The sequence below is a fragment of the Patiria miniata genome, unplaced genomic scaffold (genome assembly GCF_015706575.1).
Source record: "Patiria miniata isolate m_02_andy unplaced genomic scaffold, ASM1570657v1 HiC_scaffold_7, whole genome shotgun sequence".
In the NCBI taxonomy this organism is placed as follows: domain Eukaryota; kingdom Metazoa; phylum Echinodermata; class Asteroidea; order Valvatida; family Asterinidae; genus Patiria; species Patiria miniata.
In genome coordinates this window covers 41,549,267-41,571,375 of record NW_024037074.1, presented here as the reverse complement: position 1 = coordinate 41,571,375, position 22,109 = coordinate 41,549,267, and the positions used below count along the sequence as shown (strand labels likewise).

The following is a 22,109-nucleotide window of genomic DNA, read 5'->3' as shown; positions in this document are numbered from 1 at the left end:
TTCTTAAGGGAATTAATTATGGCAATTTGATTTTATTTTCAACATTGCAAAGATGCATATTACATGGGCTTGATAAAATAAAGAATAAATTTTCACGCATAACTTTTTGGAGCTTGGTTGAAAATAAATATAAAAGTTGATTTTCAGAATGGTAAACAATTATAATTTTATGCATATTTCTTAGACCTTGTTGTGAAAATTAAATTAGGAAGGAATAAAATTTCGAAGATAATTTCCAGTGAATAGAGTGAATAGAGTTTTAGTTTGAACTAAGCGCATATTTTTTAACAGTTATCTCACTAGCTTGAACACAGTACACGTGAGGTATGCTCAGAGTTTTCTGGGTAGAGCTGCCAAAGTTCTTAAGACTAGACTTGATTCATCTTGATGATAGTGACCTCTACCACTACGATGGCTTTACCGCGCATGTCAGACACTGGCTGCTTTAGGGAGTAAAAAGCAAATTTAGTCTGGGACCAAGACTAAGGGTAATGGGGAGTCACAGACATGAGATGTCATGATGTTACGGTTTATTTACACTTGTGTTTTCTGAAGGAGGGGGGGGGGTGGAGGTGGGGAGAGACATCATCACACTTGCATTACAAAGTCACTGTGTCTAAGGTCTATAAAAATAAACAAACAAAACTCGGTCGTACATGTACCACCTTACAAAACAGTCACCAGAAATAGGGGCGAGTTTGGCAGAACATGAAAAATCCACGAAATAATCGTCAGAGTGTTTGAGAGTCACCAAGGGGTCCAAAGCAATGTAGGGTCTATGCTACACGAATATGATTGTAGATTTGCCAAAAGTCAGCTATTAAAATACCCATTTCTTCTGTTCAATATAAATTTAAATAATGTAGGAAAAAAAACACCTTTGCGGTCAAACATCAGGAAGTCTAGATTTCAAACAGGATTCTTAAAAAATATTGAAATCAGGAAAATCCTGATAAAATTCCTGAAATCAGGAAAAATCCTGACAAAATAATCCTGACATCAGGAACTGAAATATCCTGTAATCAGGACAAATCCTGTTGAAAAACACTTCAAAAATCGTTACAAATCTCGATCCTGTATAAATTCAGAACAGAAAAGCCATTCACAGGGGCAAACACAGAGCTCCACAAGTTTTAAGAGGTAAAGAATTGCTTTTTATAGTTAAAAGCAAATAAGTTGACGATCAGAACGTACCAGACAGCTGAACTCTGAATAGTTCCTGGCCCGCCACGACGGTGTCTCCATCTCCAGCGAGGAATTCAACAATGACACCGCTCACTGGAGAGGGCACGGGTATCGACGTCTGGCAAAAATATAAAACAGTCGTCAGAGGATGAGAAATACAGAGCACAACACAAACATTTGAGAAACCCAAACTTACCGCACTGCCCAGTAATGGTCTGAGAAATCTTAAAAATTAGAAGTTGAGACAAAGCAAGGCAGCCAGCAACTTTCTAAAATATTATTTCTGGATACGTTGTTGATTTCATTAAGAATGGTAGAAGTGAATAGATCATGTATCCCAAGAGCGTTCATTTTTTATTAAAAAAAAATTAACTTCAATTATTTTTCTGCTTCTTTATCACCTATACATCCTTTCAATTCCATTTCAATTAACAGTATGATTAATTAGCAGACAATAAACTGACACGTAATCCTACTTCTGTTTACAAAAGAAAAATGAGTAAACAGTCTGTCAAAGGAATAAGGTGTAAACAGACAAACAAAAATTGCAGCAAAACACACACATCAAGAGATAGGACACTTGGAGGGAAAAATGGTTAAAAGTTTAAGATATTGATAAGGCAGCAAATATGAAACTGATAAAACTGGCGTGGGAACCACTCACCTTGTCCGTTTCAATCTCCCCCACTACATCATCCTCCTTGACATAATCGCCAACAGCTGCGCAGAAGAAGGAATAAATACAAACAACAAATATCAAGGGGTGTTGCAGAGATGAGGTTTAGGCTTTTCTTTATCAGCAGTGGAAGTGTGAAATGAAACAACAGACTGACAGATCGGGGAAAAAAGCAAATGTGGAGAGATAAGAGGGTGAAGCTGGAAAGACGCGGACTGGAATAACTGCGCAAAAATACTGCTTTTTGGCATAACGAGTCAAGACTAATGCTGCAGGCTGGAATGATGGACAGCCGCAGAGATAAAGTGTCAAATTGTGAAGTGTCAAAGTGACAATGTAGGAAAAGACAGTTTAAAAACAGTTAATGGTCGACCGATGAGAAAGGCACTTTTAAGGGCAAGGTGGGTAGGCTGAACTTTGGTTCGACTCCAAGTTTCGTTGAAAGTCATGCTGAGCAATCAGAACTACCTTTTCCTCCGTCAGGGAATTAAAATACTTTTGACTTTTGTTTCACTTCAATTTTGATTTTATTCAAGGTAATGCACACCATTTGCAAAAGAAAAGTTGTTCTGCCGATTCAAGGAACAATAATACAATAAATCTGAAGCAGGTAATTAAAACATCAACCTGTCAAAATTTCAGATCGGTAGATATACTTTTTGAGAAAACCGTGAAAATGTATCTTCACTTTTCTGGACGCAGGGCATAGGTTTCGGTTGAAACCGCAATGGTTGAAATCATCACGAGGAATACAATCACAAGGAAATAATGTTCATTCCTCTTTTCTTGAAAACGACAGCAAACTAGACGCAATGATCTCACAGGATGCATGATCATATTATTTACTCAGAATATTTCATGATGTTTTGACAGTTTCATTTTTGAATGTTTGCAAATGGTTTCCATTATCTTTAACCATCCATTGATCAATTATTGATTGATTTTTTTTGTTTTTTTGGGGGGGGGGGCATATTAGGTTGCTTCTTCTCCTTTCTCAACAAAAATTAGGCCAACAAAAACCAATAGTTCTGCTTCCGATTACATGGCATTTGAAAATAGGGTAGGTAGGTAGGGAATTTTTTTTCCCGATCAAATGGAGGCTTCTGCGTGTAGTCAAGGGTAAAAGGTAGAAATTGATGGTTTGGGTGTTATTTTCTCGTTTTTCCAATAAAAAAATTAGGGTAGGGGCTGACAGAATAGGGTAGGTAGAGAAACCGGAAGCAGAAGTATTTTTTTTTGGCATTACCATGAAAGATTCAGTGGAGGTGATGTATGAAAATAGATTAAACAGAGAACTGCAAGGTTATTTTCAGAGAATTCCCACTGTTGTTATTTACAGGTAACAGTATGCGAACATTACCAGCGTGTGCACCTGACATTATGGATAGGACAAAGTACATTCACCATGAATTCATTTGACTGATTAAAATGCAGAAAGCACATACATAGGCAAATCTCAATGGAAAACAGAAAAATAATTCCATAATTTTCATACACCCACGCCAATAATGCAACTGACCCCTTCTACAGTGGCCTCACAAGTGTACTCAGGAATACAGAAATTCACATTAGCATACTGTCTAAAAGAAATTGATGGTAGTCATACAAAGATACATTGTACAATAAAGACAAACTTTATAAAATAAAAAAAAATTTAAAAATTAAAAACCGCATGTCTCCATCTTGCGTCTCCTTTTGTAATGATAGCCAACCATTTGTAACCCAAATAAAATAATTTAACCCATTTCTTATCATTTTCCCCGCGGCCTTCCATATCATGTGTACAGGCCACTGGAAGGCGCGCGACAGCAGAAGTGCACGCTTACCCAGCCGTGACTAATAACCCAGCTCTTAAAGATGTACCGTACACACTACCCAAACATATGGTAGACATGGTAATAGAATATTTACAGTCTAAAGCGAAGACCCACTTAAATCGTAAAACACAGAGCGCAGAATGCAACAGGTTTCCAATGACTATGCATACCACTGGCAATTGTTTTTAGAGTCTTTACCGTATGTCTGGATCTTAAAGCGGTAAATTTCTGGATTTCTGGATAAGTATTCCCATTTAAAACCTGATAAATTGAAGCAGTTTCTTATGGCAATTAATTAAGTGCTTGGTAGCAATATGACCCATCCCCATCTGGCGATTGTAACGCAACTCCACTTGCAATTTGTCTCCGAGACGCCATGCTAAGAAATTTGACCTTGTGTGATGCTGCTCCAGTACCAAAAAAAGAAAGAAAAAAGGATGGGATTAAGGGTAGCTTCGTCTTAAGTTTATGACATGTAAGTCTTGCATGAATGCGAGACAGCTCCCCTGTCATTGCCACAGCTCATATTGCCTGGTAGTGTTACATGATCACAGGTGGTTTTCTGATAACCTGTCTCCCCCCCCCCCAATTCACTAGTTGCTATCTAAAATATGAATTCTGGATAGCCTTGGTTGGTTTTGAGTTCCTGCAGGGTTAAAGGAGAAACTGCTGAACTGAGGTGGCTCTTATAGAGCTTTTAAGTTGACCTAAAAAAAATTGCAAGATGTGATCCTGAATAGGATCTACAATGTGTGTAACATCCTATTTTTTTGCATTTACAAATGTATTTTGTGTCCTGACTGGCCCATCCAATCAAAGACAATAAATGAGTATTCCAAAAGAAAAGACAGCATTACAATTAACAACATATTGAAAATATTGCAAATTGAGACTATTGTAATTTAAAAATTGTTGACCCCAAAGTCTGTTCAAATCGATCACGCAGCTAACAATTGGGTTAAGTTCAAACACTGGAGTCTGTGACTAGACTAGTCAGTGTTTGGTACCAAGACGTTCACATAAACAGTGAACGTGGACTGGCGAGACTTACACGCTCTATTGCCGCACAGCGTGAGCACAAGTAACGGTGATCAATTCTTGGGATCCGCCACAGTGAACATTACAACTTGTACGTTTCCATGCCAGTGCAATTATGACATTTGATACATCGACAGAGATGCTTACTCAGCATCTGGCACTGTAATAATTCCAACAAGCAGCCAACAAATGTTTTTTGCAGTGATAAAGAATCTTATAATGCACATACAACCCTAACAGTCCTAAATCAGCATTGACGTATGATTTTTCACACACACTTGGGAGTTAGGGTTCAACAAGTAAGACCTTAACCCTAACTCCCTAGGGGGTATGCAAAATCATATTAAACTTGGAGGATTCAGGACTGTTAGAGCTATTACATGTCATGTCGTAATTTTATTATAAAAAGTGCCGGTGAAATTGTGACTGGCACTTGCAGCACGCAGTTCCGGATAAATGACTGACATAAATGACCGTAGGGTGGTAGCCAGAAGTCTTGGAAAATCGTCTCTTTTTAACTGGAAATTAGCAATTCCAAAAAGTTTAAGGCTCAGACGCTAATATCAAACACAGGAAATTAACGAGGAAACGGCTGATTCCCTTAAAATGAAAGGAACTGTCTGGACCTAGACTTCTTTGTTTCAGATGCAAACATCTGGAAAAACTAGCGAATAAGTCATAACAGGAGTGAAACTTGAAAAAGACGTTTATTTAGCTTGTTTCACTAGCATTTAACGTATTGTCTGATTGGTTTTCAATGAAGCGCTGCATGCAGACTCCTATACATTTGTACAAACACAAACTCCCTGACCAGATGACATGTTCACTTTTATTCTCTATAGCATGGCTAGATGTTTTGTCTTGCAAAATTGGTTAAGTAGCTCACTGCCAAGCGCTGATGCTACAATCACTGAATCACTGATCTCTATCTAATAAAGACTGGATAGCGGAAGCCCATACACGAGTCACAGGCTTGAATTTACATTTTGACCAGTTCGCCCCTGGTATATACAAACGTTCTGCACGTGCATACAGCGCGTGCTGTATCGTGAGTTGACGCGCATTTTTTGATCATGTACACGTATTGTGATGATCTAAACTGGACAAATTTCTGTCGTGATTATATTTACAAACGTTGCAAAAAGTGAACTGCGGCATTCAAAAGTAAGCCACGACGTTTGACAAATTGGGAAACGTGGTCAGTGGCGGTGGACAAAACGTAAACCAGGCGAACCACGATGTTTAACAAAGACAGCAACTTGTCCTTTATAGATCACCAGCTGGTCTCACCAATATGGCGTCAAATGAATTCGTTGGGCGGCTCTTCATCTGCTATCCAGTCTTTAGATCTAGAGATCAGTGGCTATAATACTAAAGATCCCCTTTATTTTGACGATTTTCTTTCCTTTTTAATATACGGTAAGTAACAAATCATCACGGTACAATAAAAATAAAACGACTGATAAAATAATCTAAATACCAAATATAAATACCAAAGGAATTCACTGAAGAAAGAAAGAAAAGGAAAAGTAACAAGTTTTCCTTAATAATTTTATTAACTGTTTTTACATGTATATCACATGTACATGTAAAAACAGCTAAGAAAATCATTAAGGAAAACTAGTTACTGTTTTTTTCTATGGAGTGTCATAATGACCCCCCCCCCCCCCCCCAACACATGACAATCGAGTTTATGGTTGCACCATATACCGGTCACAAATCTCTTTTGTGAGTTTGTGAGATGCTGAAAAGAACTGGGGAAATTCAACATTTTGGACAGTGTGCTCTGCCCGTCGTCAGGAGACCGCCTCCCCCCAGCCCCCCCTCCCCCCCAATCTTTATTTTTAATATCAACTCACCCTTTTCCCACCTGACATCCCCTTCTGACACCGATTCTGCGAAGGGCGGGGTCTGTACAGTGTGGATCTCATCATCTGGAAAAAAAACAACAACAACAACACAGTAACAACAAAAAACAAAAAACGTAATCATTCACTGATTGGCAGATTTGAAATGGAACTTCTAGGTGGTTAAAATCAATAATTTATCACTTTATTCAGCAGATCAGACAAACGGATTTCTACAAAACGGTGACCTCATCATTCACAGTCTGATTTCCAGAGTAACAGATATAGGAATTAAATTCCTTGACCGTGTTTTAAAATTTATTATCATTTTTTGTTTATCTGAATATCCCTGAGATGAATGAGGCTACCGGTACCTTGTTATATAGCATTGAAGGGGCTAAGTAGGGACAAGCTGTTGGGACCAACATTTTGGATGCTTTGTCTCCGCTTTTATACATTTAAAAGGTAATAAAGAGCATTTGCTTTTGCTGTAATTTTCAGAAATGGATGGATTTAGGGGTTGGTATTTTATAGCAAATATTGTTAAACTGGCCTGTTTAAGGTTTTGCATTCAAAGGTGCGGGAAGAACCAAGAAAAAAATGCTGCTCTTGTAGTCAGGTTCCCTGACCCTACTTATAAATGTCGGGGAATTTTCAGGTCAGGGAACCAGACTAGCTGGCTTGCACCCGTTCACATATGTGTAAGCACTTGCAAATAAAATTTGGACTAGCTAAATTTGGTAAACTGGTGGCAGTACTTGAAAAATTCCACATTTCTTGAAAATGGCAACACACCAGGTTCCGTGATTTCACAGGATGCTTGAAACCGTTATTCTTACAGTCAAGTAAGGCATTTCTTAATAATTTGATACTTTTTTGTCGTTGTTGGATGTTTGCAAATGTTATATATTACCTTTAAGCCTACATATCGACATCTTATTTGTTGGGATATTTGTTGCAAGGCAACTCCAGCATTACGTAATGTCCGTGACGGAGCTTTTAAGAGCTCAGTGCATAAACCTGAGAATGTATTTTTTCAAAACTTATACATCCATCATCTAGTAATGGTCAAGGAGGTAACAGACTAGGAGTTTGGATCATTTCTTAAATATCCTAATTCTGTCACAGATGTTACACTTTCTTTTCAAAATGCTGAAATTGCCCAGCATTTACATGAACCTACTTTTGTGCTGATAAAAAGTAATCAAGGAAAAAGAAAGTAAAGGAATTAATCCTTGAAAACATTGAAAAGAGGTTTTAAACAACAAAAAATCCAAGATATTGCAGTGGCATTAGAAAATTCAGAAAAATTGGAATAAATACCAGAAATGAATGTATTAAACTCACAGTAAATGCTGGAAGTTTGCAGGCCTCTGCTGCTGGGCCAGATGCATGGCGTATTCTTGCTCAAAGTTCGCAATCTGGAAGGCAAGAAAATGAGATTTGTACAATGACCCAACATGTGAAAGGATGTGTGGACAAACTTCAAGATCAAGACTGTATGGATTTAAAGGCTCTACCATAGGACGTACCAATGTGATTCGGCATAAATGCATCTTAAAACCATTGCAAGAATTATGTATCTTTACAGTTGGAAATGCCACATATTTTGTTTAGTTGGCTCATTAATGTGCAAAATTGTATTGAAATTAGAGGATTCAGGACTGTTAGAGTTAAGGTTAATTTTATATTCAATAATTTTATATTTATAAACATACATGTACCAGCACTGACTCTTATACTGGCATTTTTATGGCAAAAAGGGTTATTCAATATTGTCCGGGATAAGAGAATACAAACTTTTTAGTAAATTTATATATTTATCCGAAATCCTCCAAAACCCTCTTTGTAAAATGGAGGGTTTTGCAGGATTAAGGCTTTATGAAAAAAAATGTGTGGCTGATTTTTGAGGATGCACTGTGTCAAGGTCTTGGGCCAGACCTTGTGTTGTTTATGCTCAGCCGATAAATTTAGGCCTAGATTATACTTGAAATCCTCTGCACTGCTTCAAGATGTCACTGGCTCGCCTCGACATATTGACAGTGATTGCTGGAGGATTTTACTTATCATGTGATTGTATGTTTACTGACTTCCAGTGGCTGTCCAAGGAATCTTCTGAAAAATTGTTCTTTTGTCAAACGCAAACCCCCCAAAATTGTAATATTTACTGAAAATTAAGAAACTAGCACTCTGTCCTTGAGAATGCTAAACTGTTTCCTTCTAAGAAAGAAGTCTATTCAGCCACTGAATTTGTACATGTACAATGCTCATCAGTCACTTGCTTATTGGTAAATGTAATGATGCTAACAACGGAACTTTTAATACCACACCAGACATTTGTCTTAACTTTATATTCACCAAGTTCATCCATCTTTGTGCATGGCCCATTTTTTTTTTTTTTAAGTGTCATGCATAGCATTTTCAGGGCTTACGTGTATTGGCTTAATTTTTTTTTGGTGCATATGCTTTTGTGCTTTCTGAAAGAAAACCTTCATTTCACAAAGTGGGTTTAAATTAATCACACCCACGAAATGTTACCGAACCAATGCACCGATTGATCGACCAAATAATCGTTGTGGCCACCATGTTTCATTACAGGCCTCCAATGTTCTTGAGAAAAACGGCTAACGTTGTTGTAGATTCTGGTATTAACAGATGTCTCAGTAAACAAGAGAACAGTTGTGTACTTTATTCTATACAAAATGTCTTTCATTTGTAAACAGACAACAACAGGCTTTAAATTCTTTTTATGAAAAAAATGAAAGAGTGAGCAAAAAAAAAATCCTTAGCAATATTTCTTTTCACTACGGAGAAGCAAACACAAAAACCCCAGTGTGCTCTGCGACAATGAAGACTGAAGTCATCCATTACCTACGATTGGCTCCACTGCCCATGCCATATATCACGATCATCTCTAGACATCACCTAAGACGCGGCACAGAGAATCACAATACATAATACACGAGCCACGCCATTTTTGTTTTTTTTATTGTTCCCTTCCCATTGTCCCACTCGCTCAGGTCGGCACTTAAAATTAATGAAGTTTCCAGCGGGCGCCAAGACACAAAAGGCTTGATAAATGCATTCTGGAGGTAATGAGAGGTAAATGCTCCATGTTGCCCGGTTTATCTGGCGGGGTCGTAAATGAGAACGCGAGGCTCAGGCTGAGGATGTGTGAACTGATAGGTTGAAATACAAGGATCCTTAACTGCTTCTATAGAAACTTGGTGTATGGTTGCAGAAGGCAACAAATTTACAAAAAAAAAATCCAAATGCATACAATCTGAACAGCAAGACATACATTATGTCATTGACAACATCAAAACAAAGGGGGAAATTTTTCAGTAATGTTGCACCGGGCACGCAACAAGGAAAGAGTCAATCGTTTTTGGTAAAACCAAGACTTTTTTTATTAAAGACATGTAAGATATTACCAAATACCAAAGTCTCATTTTCCCCTAAATCCTCGAATTGTTTATACAGCATGCATCACCAACCATTTTAGTGTCAAACACCATGCTTGATGTGAACCATTGTTAACAGGTAGTGGCAACAAGGAATTCGACAATTTCCATTCAAAAAATTGTAGGCAAACCGCCAGGTTTGTTTTCCTCAATTTGCATTAATCAATTCTGAAAGAGTACTGCATCAAAAAGGTATGCATTGTTTATTCTTACAAATTGGGGATCGTTTAATGCCTTATCTGACAGTGTCATCATCTTTTTGGTTTCACAAGGAACAGACATCATCTCTGATTGGTTTTCTTGGTACTAGTCTCGGCAAAGACAAGTCGTGATGGCCTGGGGGAGTAGTTTATTAAGTTGTCTGCCGGCCGTGATTCATGATCGAGTTATTACATTCTCATCCTCACTAATTGCAACTAATGGATCTTTGAAAATATAACAAAGCCACTTGGATAGTCTTTATATTCAGGTATCTGTATTTTTTAGAGTTTGAGTTCAGTTGATGTGTTTGTCGCTGATCGGTGAATCAACTGTTAATTTACCTGTAAAACCCTAACCCTCCACAATCCTCCAAAATCCTCCAGGCGGTGTTTGAAGGATTTTGGAGGATTGAGGCTGAATGGCAAAAAAAGTCGGTTCATTTTGGAGGATGCATTGCGTCGAGGCTGTATCCAGCATTGTTTATGTTCAGCCATACATAATTGAGCCCTGCATTATGCTCGATATCATCCACACTGCTTCTGAATGTCATTGGCACTGTCTCAACCCATTAAACAGTGATTGTTGGATTTTGAGGACTGAGGCAATGGTCACCCCTAAACTGAACAAATTCAAGAAATAACAGAGGATTTTGGAGGATTTTGCAGGATTGAGGATGGTTCCTAGCCAAAAGGGGTTAGGGTTATAGTTTTTACATTGTACCGACAAGTCACAAAAAATAAAGTGAAATTTTAGTTAGATTCATGATTTTCCTTTTAAAACTTAAATAACAAATGCTTTTTATGCTGTAAAGACTCTTCAATCGCATGAAAATTCTTAAGAACACCACTTTTCTTTTGGACGATGCATACATGTATACAAAGTAATACCAATACAATTTGGCAGAGGTAAATTCCCTTGATGTTTTCCCTTTGCCTTCGAGGGGTCAAACGTGCACCAGGATCCGTCTCAGCAGCCAAGGACACAATACTCTTTGAAAGCCTCTTTGAAGGAGGGCAAAGCCGCACAGAAAATTGGCACCAAGGACTCCATAATGCCTCCACAGCCTTTCCCACACGGCAAAGAAAGATGTCACCCGCCAACAGTTACTGCTTGAGCAGTGATGCAAGACCAAGCTATTAATCAGCACTGAAAGGACGTTTTTTTTTTCCTACTTATACCCCCACACCAAGCACGGACTCACAAAGGATGGGAGATTTCTTTGGCTCAGGTCAGGGGTAGGCAAAGTGGTATTCACGTCTTTATTTTCTTTACAAGTCACTTAGATTGTGGGAATAATAAAACATGGAAGCACAGAACTACAGGTGCTGAAAGTTTGGCGCTTCTGAGAGCGCGGGCACTCACAACTCCTCCAGAAAGAAACGCCTTTTCAAGTTGTTGATTTCCACATGAATTGAGCCTGTGATGGGCTCACAATGCCGTAGAACTTGGCGCTCGATAACAGAGCCACACAGTGTCTGCAAATATAGCTTGAGGCTTTTCAATCCTGTTGGCAAGCCGGCAATTCAGTGCCGGCATAACCTTGATATGACGGTCCTCAGCGATCAAGTAAAAGTTACGTAGTGCTCATACCCGACCTACTCTAATGAAAGTAAAAAGCAGAAGAAACCAACTCAAAACTGTTGTTTTGAGATAATGGAATCCTGACCTCTTAAAATACCTAACTTTGTCTAGAGTTGGGCCCTGAACGGACAAACGAAGCCATTATCAGTGAGCACGCTGGTCAAGAACAATTCTTACTTCTGTGCACTTCCTTCTTTATAGGGTCAAATATTGATTGATGTTGACCACTGCACTGACCTCCTCACAACAAAAATTCTATGGCATTTAACACAGAAATCAACTTAATTACAATCAATATGTACAAGTAGAAAGAAGATACATAAACTTATTTTAAATAAAAAAAGTACAGAAAAAAAGGCCTGGCAACACCAGTCGGATGATTATACTAGAAAGGATATAAACGCATTTCAACTTGATACATTATACATGTATGCATAATCTCTGTACAGGTTTTAAGGTTTGTGATGACAATTTGAAATTTATTGATTTTAACCGCAACCAAGTCATTTGTTTTAAACATTCTACTCACATACGTGTGCAATGAAAGTTAAAAAAAATGAATGAATTTTGGAATGAACTTTTTAAGTACATTGTAGAGATCAAATATCTCAAGAGTCAGTTTAAAATAGGACATCTGAAACTGAAGATATGATCGCATCATTGTTTTTTAATCAACTGAATTTTGACAAATCGACAGGATTTCAAAAATCCTGCGTAGTTTTCTATCATACATGCATATTCAGGGCTAAGTGGAGGAGAGCCATAGGGAGAAAGCAGGCCAACCCAGAACAGACTGGACAACGGCCTTAAAACCGACATGATATTCAAAATAAACAGGATGTCAAAACCGTCAATTTTTTTCTTTCTACAAAAGACATTCAGACACTTTCCATATGCATGCAAAGCATAGATTTAATTTACACTGATTGTTAAAAAATCCATTGAATTTTTTTAATGAAAACATGCAACAGAAGTCTTTGTGCTGTGGTCCAACTCAACAGGTGACATCTTCACGAGCAGGCTCAGGGCGAGCGGGGAAAAAAAAAAAGACTTCAGTACCAGTTACATAAGATAATTGCTCTTACACCTACATCCATCACTTGTGACCATTTCTCAGTCTGCCATAAATGACACTCAGGACGCTGATGATGATAATGATGACTCCGGTGACTCCGACGCTGGCAAAGATGAAAATGTGTCTTAAATAATAGATTGTGCTTCTGCAAATTGGCTGTATTCCCTCAAGGCTCCTTGGGTATATTACCGGGCGGTTGGTGCTCGTTAGTATTATTATAAATTTGTTTATTTTTTATTTTGGTGGTGTATTGTCAAGACAGCGGAAGAAAGATGGATGATCAGTCATTTATTTATGAATGGAGCCATCTGAGGGAAATTACATCTGGTGATGACACAATGACTTCGATTTCCCACAAAGAGTTAACAACAAAAAACGGGAGTGTGGGATGACGACAGTAGACTTATTAACTAAGCTGCTCATGTCGTCTCCTTCATTAGCAAGACAACAACAAAATGAATTTCTTCCAGCTTGCTGACGCAGATTGCTGTCTCCTTTGCATTTACTGCAGTATTGATGTCAGTTGTTTATAGTATGGAATATGCTACCAGCACATGAAGGTGTGAGCATTTGTAAATGGGCCCTTCTGTTACATCTGACATCAATGATTATGGAATTTTGATGCCTTTCTTAACAATGCAGACGTCCTCCAAGAGTGATTATGAATACCAAACTACCTACTTAATAAATATAATATAATTTGAAGTCATTCTTGAAATAATAATAATTAAACTTGAAAGGCAAATTACAAGTTTCCAAGGAAACAGGGACCGAATAATATTTTTTCACACTTTGGGGCCTAAATTCACAAAATGACCCATAATCTGTCCAAGTCCAAGTAATGATGATTTTAAGTAAGATTTGAGGCTTTGCATGGTGGAGATACTAAATAATTAAAGGTTTGCGGAAACACCATGTGCGAATAATTTCTCAACTAAGACAATGGTTCTGAAAAGAACAGAGGTATAAACTCCTCTGGTTCTTTCAGAACCATTCTCTTAGTTGAGAAATTATTCGCACATGGTGTTTCCGCAAACCTTTCATTATTTAATGATGATTTTACCCTTTTTTACTTGAAACAATTCATGTATTTATATTTTGGCGGCCATTACAAGTCACCCAATTGTAAGTTCCATTGTGTTTATTAATTTCACAAACTAACTCAGCATTTGTGCACATGCGTGCACAGTACACAGTACACACAGTACACACAGTACACACAGTACACACAGACTGGTTTTACCATACTTCTGAGGACCCTTTTCATTCCCTTCTTTTGTTTCTATTGTTTTCTCGACATGTCCATAACGTCTGTACATGAAGACCTTCTGAGGACCTGGACTCAGGTCCTCGGGTTTATGTTATGACAGGAAACCCATTGTTCCAAGGATAACCAGGTGTACCTGTTCAAATTCAATGTAATCATCATGAACCATGACGTAACCTACAAGACTCTGGCTGGTTTAAGGCATACATGTACATGTAGCATCATTTAAGGTTTATACAATGCAGCATCATTTAAGATGTATACAATGTAGCATCATTTGCCTTTCATGCATTTTGTTCGCGCCAAATAATAACACCACTCAAAATCCAAAGAAGAATGTTCAAAACCTAACCTGTTGAAGTTTCAGCTCAGTGGATATTACACTTTTCGAGAAAACAGTGAAAAAAAAAAAAACAACTATGCACAACGTTTTGATCACAAAAACAAGATTTTCGTCTATAGCACTATTCAGTCAATTGACAGATTGTTGGAAATCAACTTGATTTATTGAGTTCTTCTAAACGACAGCAAGCCAAGCGGGAAAATGTCATGGGGTGCTCAGTACCAGCGCGTCCTTTAATCCGAGTAACATTTTTGATAATAATTCGGTAGGTTACTTTTGGGATAAATGCAAATGATCCTATGTGCCTTTAACTTCCAATACAGAGAGATTCATAATGCGTCACTGATTTATCAAGAGTCAAGTTGATTCAAGTCATTACGAGGTACTGACTTGGAGCCATCTCAAGGCCAAACCCAAGGTAGGCTCAAGGTCGGAGTCATTATGTCGGCAAGAGGAGATTCGTTTTGAATAATTATACTCTCAGGGTTTTCATTGCACCACGGAGCTGCACAGGTAATTAATTTTTGATTTCAGAATAAAATCTGTAGCCTTTGTAACATGCATACATGATTACTCATAAAGAGTCATTATTGCATAAAAAATGCTGAATAATAATCAGCAATTAAAAACAAGGGTTAAATTAAAAACCCGGCATTTCTTTTGAATAAAAAAAAAACGAAAAGATTTAACAAAACCCCCAAACACACACCAAACAATGAGGAAACAAACGAAAGTAGGAACTGTTTTGTGGAATTACATAATCAAACTACAAAATATTCCCCCCCCCCAAAAAAAAAAAAAATTCAATCAATCAATCAATAAAATTTAAAAATTTAATTTAAAAAAATAAATAAATATGAAGTAAACAAATTCTTCCCTTTAAAGCAAGCTCCTGATGGCATCAAACTTGGTTCAATTATAATTACAATTGATTTATAGTTTACCTATTAAACTGTTGCGATGCATGTCTGCCCAATAAGCCTTGGATCTCGAGACCTGCAAGAAGTAATTATTAACATCAGTTTCTGTGAATTAGTATCTTGAAATGTCTCATCAACAAAACATCCTAAACAAACAGGCAATTGATAACCATAACATACCAGGCAATACAAATGCAGACTAAGTCAATACGCTGTTACATACTTCCTCCCGAGAGTATATTCTCCACCGGTACAATTTACAAACAGGCCCTCAATTCCAAGAAGTGTTTACATGACTGCAAAAGGGCAGGGTCCTTACGTTTCCTTTAACAGGTCAGAAAGTCGGACAAAAAAAAAGGTTGTGGCTTAAAAAAGACTTTGAAAAACTGGGGAACCGCCCACGCAGGGCTGGATAGCTCAGTTGGTAGAGCACCGGAACTACATTCTGGAGGCCACAGGTTTGAAATCCTTGCTCCAATTTCTTTGTTCCGTTTTATAATTGTTATATTCGCACCTGGTCAGTTTCCCTTTGACAATTTGTAATGAAAAGATGTATGTTCTCTGAGGGCTCCCCGTTTGCTATTTCCCAGGTTTGCAGCATTGCTAATGTTGCTAGCATCGTGACTTTGGCCGTGATCCCTGGCTACGTGGCATATATGGGTTAATGGCTTCTGACTAGCACCCCTTGAACAAAGACACTGATAAACTGGGCAACCGCCAACATAGGGCTGGAGAGCTCAGTTGGTAGAGTGCTGGTACGGTATTTTGGATGTCACAGGTTCGAACCCCGCTGCAGTCAACTTCTTTGATCAATTTTATAATTATTATATACGCACCTACCGGTAGTCAGTTTCCATTTCTGCTTTATTTGACAAAAAATGAAATTAGTGAAAGACGTTGATGACAAAGTGTTAATTACCTGAACAGGAAAAACTTCTTGCAACTTGGACAGGCTGCTGTAGAAAAGAATGGAAGAACAGAATAAACGTAAATCGAATAAATTATGAAACAAGCAAAAATTGACAGGGATACGAAAGGTTGATATGCCTAAATGGATTGATGATCTCACTCCAAACTGACTCACACCATGCATCAACTGTCGATGGGCCATTTCATAAACTCAGGGTCCAAATATTTTTGTGTTCCTGTTACATCTAAGATAAGATTTTGTAACTTCAGGACACATTATTTAATGCCTTTTAACTCCAGGAATGATTATGTAAAGCAAAGTACCTTCCAACAAATAAAAATTATTCATAAATACCTCAGACAGTTTAGCCATTCCTATTGGTCGAGAGCCCGTCACGTGGCCGGTATTAAACGGATGATAAAGACATGGCTAGCTGGTCTTAAACACTTTTCCAGTGTCACAATAAAATGTGGACTCCTAAAAATCCAGTGCCTCTTATCGTTTAATTGGTTGAACGTTCACAATCCTCACGTCGGCATGCGCAACATTACCAGGGAGTTAGAATTTTATAGTTCTAAATTCAAAACGCAACGCGCCAGGTGCGTTCTGCGCGACATCGCATAGAACATGATACGCGCGCGTCAATCTCCATAAAAGGGTTGTTTTCATCTTACTCGCCAGCTGAACACTCCATTATTTTGCAGGAGGGATGATTCAAAAAGCATAAAGTGAATTTGTTGAACAAAATCGGGATGTTTTGAACGAATTATATGATTTTTTTTTACCGAAAAGGTATTTATGAATGGGAATAAATATGTACTCCGTCGGTATTTATCACTCTGTTTAATACCACTTAGAGTCTGGGTGCTGATAATTACCCTCGCCTCCGGCTCGGGTAATTATCAGCACCCAGACTCTAAGTGGTATTAAACAGAGTGATAAAAACCGACGGAGCACACATTTATTCCCTTATTTCAACGACATGAATGACAAAACCATGACTTGTCCAGTATCTTTAAAGTCTGGACTTGAATGAGTGCATCCTATTCAAAAAAAATTACTTTCATTAAATGACACAAATGACGCCATTGCCAAAGTCAAATTGTTTATGTGATAACAACCGGCACTTTCACTTTCCAGATGAATGTTAAAGAAAACGTTTATCCAAGTTTACTCTACATGTGTGTTTACAGTAACCTAGTTGCCTAGTTACGTACATGTAAGCATCTTGATTCTATTTTGTGATCTTTGAGAAGTAATAGACAGTGGGAAGGGTGTAATGGATTGATCCATTGCCAAACTTAACCCTAACCTTCCTCAATCCTCCAAAGTCCTCTGGGCTGTTTTGGAGGAAAATGGAGGATTGAGGCTGAATGCAACATACAATTTTGGAGGACTGTGGAGGATTGAGGGCACATGGACATTAAGTATCGGTTGATTTTGGAGGATTGAGGCTGCACAGTGTTTGAAGAAAAGGAGGATTTTGGAGGATTGAGGATGAATGCATTTTGAGAGGCAGGACTGTTGGAGGATTTTGAAGGATTGAGGCAGTGGGTATCCTTCATTTGAAAATAAGTGCGCAATTTTGGAGGATTTTGGAGGATCGAGGATGGTTCCTAGCAAAAACGGCCAAGGGGGTTTAGGGTTAATGTCCAACAACAGTCTACCATGTTTTGTCTTGGTTTTGAAACCTGCAAATGATCCTCAAATGCCATCGACCAGAGTGAATATGCATTGAGGAATAAAAAAAACCATGTTTTTAAAAATTGTGTAAGTTAGGATATTGCAGTTTACCATGTTTTAAACATTGATTTTAAAGAGACCCTCTTGTCACGAGTCAACTTTGTGCTGCTATTACAGGCCTCTTTCACATAGATGTACGGCAGACTGCAACATCACAGTGATATTCCCCCCCCCCCCTCCTCAAAATTGCTCCTAAGGAAAGGTCTAGACACTTCTTACAGTGATCAAATGAAAGATTATTATCTGACAAACAAGGAAAGATGACAATTTTGTTGTATACCACAGTTGGGACCAGTGCTATGTTAAACTTGATCGGCGTGTTTGGGATATTTGAATATTTCCTCAAATCCGAGTTTGAATAATCAAATACTAAATTATTCAGAAGTGCACAGCCCTAATATTGAAGTACCGGTACTCACGACTAAACGTTAATTTTAGTAATACTTAGGACCGTACGCCATTCTTTTAAAAAAGATTTCCAAAGCCACTTTTTGTGCCAATTGAAGCCGATATTACGAATGTGTCCAAAGAAGTAGCCGAGCACAAATGTGCCGGAAAACTGTTCCATAGCGTAGCTGCAGAATGCTGTATAGCCCCAGATCCCCACACGAGGAACAACAAGTGAGATGGATTGTGATGAGCGGAGATTCCATGCTGGGGTGTATCTTGGTAGCGTATCGGTGAGGTATGAGGGTGCAGATCCATTGAGTATGTGGTAAGTCAGCAGGAGAACTTTGAAAGTAATCCGACTCTGTACAGGTAACCAATGAAGTGACTTTAACACTGGAGTGATATGTTCAGATCGTTTGGTTCGTGTTACCAGTCGTGCAGCGGCGTTCTGAAGCTGCTGAAGCCTGTCAAGCCTGTCAATTGAGGTAAGTTGGATAGGAGTGCATTACAATAGTCGAGTCTCGATGACATCACTGAATGTACCAATTGTTCTGTTGCCGATTTAGTCAGGTATTTGCGAATGAAGCCGATATTATGCAAGTGAACCCTAAACGATTTGGATACATTGGAAATGTGAGCGTTGAAGGTCATATGACTGTCAAAAATGACCCCGAGATTCCGAGTTGTTGGAGAAGCAGAGATGGAAGTAGGACCAATTTGTCCTGATGTAATATCCAATTTAGCGAGGTTACATTTGCTGCCAAACAACATGAACACTGACTTTCGGTCGTTCAGCTTAATTTACCCTAACCCTCCAGGGCATTTTGGCTAAAAACCCTGCCAAATGCAGCCACATGCAAATTTATCTCAGTGACAAGCCTGCCCAATGTAGCAAGACCCATCAGGCCAAAAGTCTCAAGGCCAAACTGCCTCAGAGCCTGTGGTCACTGAATGTAGCAGGATACAACTGTGGCATTGTTCAATGGGACTAGCTCACATTGTCTCAGAACTAGCCATTTATGCACTGTTGTTGATAGCTGAATGCATCAAAGTGCACCAGACTTTTCCACCCGATGCACTGTGTTGCATCTGGCAGGGTAAGGGTTCAGTTCAAACTCATCCATTCTTTAATGTGATCTAAACAAACCTCGAGTTTTTACATGGCAACTGCTGCACTCGATGGTCTTGGACTAAACGATGTAAATAGCTGGATGTCATCTACATAACAATGATAATTCCAAGCGATGACAAGCGAATTATCAGTATCGTAGGATCAACTGCATCGAATGCTGAAGATAGGTCAAGCGATACAGTGGCTGTTACATTTCCAATGTCCATTCATTGGAGAATGTGGCCCGATAAGTGAGTGAGTAGAGTTTCCACACTGTGATGACAGCGATAGGCTGACTGTCGGTTATCCAGAAGATCATTCGTTCGAAGAAATGACGACAGTCTGTTAAACACAACACGCTCCAGTGATTTTGATAGGTAGGGTAGATTCGCGACTGGACGATAATTGTGCAAACTATCAGGATCCAAGTTGCCATTTCTCAGAAGCGGATGAACCAACGCCGATTTCAGGGAAGTTGGTACGACCCCTTTGTCCATGCTTTGGTTAATAATGCTGGTGATAGCAGGAGTGATGACATCCACACATTGCTTGAGAGTAGATGTGGGAATGGGATCCAGTGAACATGATTTGTGGAGGCCTTGGAAATCAGTCTTTTGATTTCCTCCGAGGAGGTGGCTTCCAGGGATGATACTTTGACAGATGGCTCAGATGTCAACTGTGGTAGTCCAGATGCACATTTAGGCAGAGGCAGACTGTCACGGATGTTGGATACTTTAGAGATGAAAAACTGGCTGAAATGGTTTACCAGAGTTACTTTGCAATTGTGAGATGGCAATGGTGACTGAACATTCCTGTAGAGCAACTTGTTAACAACGTTGAAAAGTTGTTTCTGATCAACACTACACTCACCAACAACATTGGAGTAATAGTTGAGCTTTGCGAATAGGGGCTATCGTATCACAACGCTGATTGCGGTACATCTGATGGTCAACTTCAAGTCTTGAAGATTGCCATTTGCACTCTGGTTGTCTACGTTTGCGTATAGCAAAAAGTATTTTGGACGCATTATTGTTGACGTATGAAAATGATGATGACGATCAATAACATGTGGAAATCGCCCCGTAATACCTTCTGATCAGCATAAATCTGAAGAGCGATCGTGCGGCAACTTAGAAAAAATGTTGTTCACTGATGTGTGACAGCTGCGCAGATCGATGTATGTTGGTTCGTGTACGGTCATGACGGTCCCTATTATTTGTAGTTTATTTACGCTTTAGTCAGAAGCATACTCACCCTCTTTATAGCAATAGAAAAGAAGACCCACATTTTTCAGACGTCTACTGTTCGTATAAATTCATGTTGGAATTTAGATACACAAATGTGTGCAAACGAACCCATCTGAAATGAAGACATCTGAAAAAGGAGGGAATAGCCTACTTTTCTATCGCTTTAAAGAGGGCGAGTGTGCTTTGAAGCGTAAATAAACTACAAAAAAAGTCTAAATGTGAAATATAAATTTGACAAAGTTCTACATTTTCGGGTAGGCCTACATGTTCCAAGTGTGGCCTTTATTTACGGAGGTAGGCCTAGTCCAGTATAAAATTATTATTAAAAATTGGCCACATTTATGGCGCTAGTACTAGCTCTACTGAGTGGAGCGTTGAACTACGGGTACTCCTCCGTTTGTACGGAGGGGTGCCTGTAGTTCAACGCTCCACTCAGTAGAGCCATGGAGGAATAATTCCTCCATGGTAGAGCTATAGCCGCTAGGCATAGCCTAGACTAGGACAGGAGGTGTATTTACCAGATAGGCCTACCCTTCAAATACCATTCATTAGAAACAATATGCACATGAACACAATTTCTAACAATCCTGCAACTTCCATGGGTTTCTGAGCTCAAAAATACATACCCGATGTGCTTGTACATGCCGAAAGCTCGGCAAAATTCGGGGAAATCTGCCGGCAACTTTGATTGAGGACAACATTCTGTGGGATCGGAAAGTACCAGAGGTCATCCTACATTTAGGCATTTCAAAAATTATTGTAATCAAATAATTGATTTGTATCATAATAGGAAATTGTTTTCCAACGTAACAACAAAATAAAATATTTTTGACCATAATATTTTTATATTATCTTTATTTGTGATAAAATGATTATAAAATACAAAAACAAACTTTTAGAATTATATAAATTTTGAAAGAGCCTTGAGGTTAACATTACTGTCGTCTGCATCTAGTATCTGCTGCGCGATGCGCGCTTCATCATACAGTGAGCGCAAGAACGTACGCGGAGGCGTATTACACTTGAAGTTACTCACATCATTACAGATTTGGTAAGTATACAAATTCGTACATTTGTTTGTAAAGAGATTTCTTTTAGGGAGGGACTGTAGTATCATTCATCACTATTTTTCTCTATAGTAATAAATGATCAAAACACGAACTGGACACCTCCCTTTTTATTTGGGCGATCGTGTAGTCACTGGTAGTGTGGGGCCCCTGTTTTGTTTTGATTAGACTTAAGAGTAAAAAAAGTTTTTCATTGCTCAAAAATTACCTTTACAATCAAAAGCAGA

At 38.6% G+C, this 22,109-nt stretch overlaps 1 protein-coding gene across 2 annotated transcripts in view; it reads right to left on the bottom strand.

Annotated features, from left to right (window-relative positions):
• The window catches only part of LOC119745467 (dihydrolipoyllysine-residue succinyltransferase component of 2-oxoglutarate dehydrogenase complex, mitochondrial-like), a 29,666-nt gene extending 8,114 nt beyond the window's left edge, over positions 1–21,552 (bottom strand). Inside the window, exons 1-7 of one of the 2 annotated variants that reach the window (XM_038221826.1) lie at positions 21,442–21,552; positions 16,334–16,370; positions 15,439–15,490; positions 7,911–7,984; positions 6,576–6,650; positions 1,850–1,905; positions 1,195–1,303 (exon numbers count right to left, since the gene is read on the bottom strand). In XM_038221826.1, the coding sequence (XP_038077754.1) occupies positions 1,195–1,303; positions 1,850–1,905; positions 6,576–6,650; positions 7,911–7,984; positions 15,439–15,490; positions 16,334–16,370; positions 21,442–21,546 (508 nt within the window). In that variant the 5' untranslated portion in view covers positions 21,547–21,552. The remainder of the gene's footprint in view (positions 1–1,194; positions 1,304–1,849; positions 1,906–6,575; positions 6,651–7,910; positions 7,985–15,438; positions 15,491–16,333; positions 16,371–21,441) is intronic. The other variant, XM_038221827.1, reaches the window with a different exon arrangement.
• Positions 21,553–22,109: the final 557 nt, after the last annotated feature.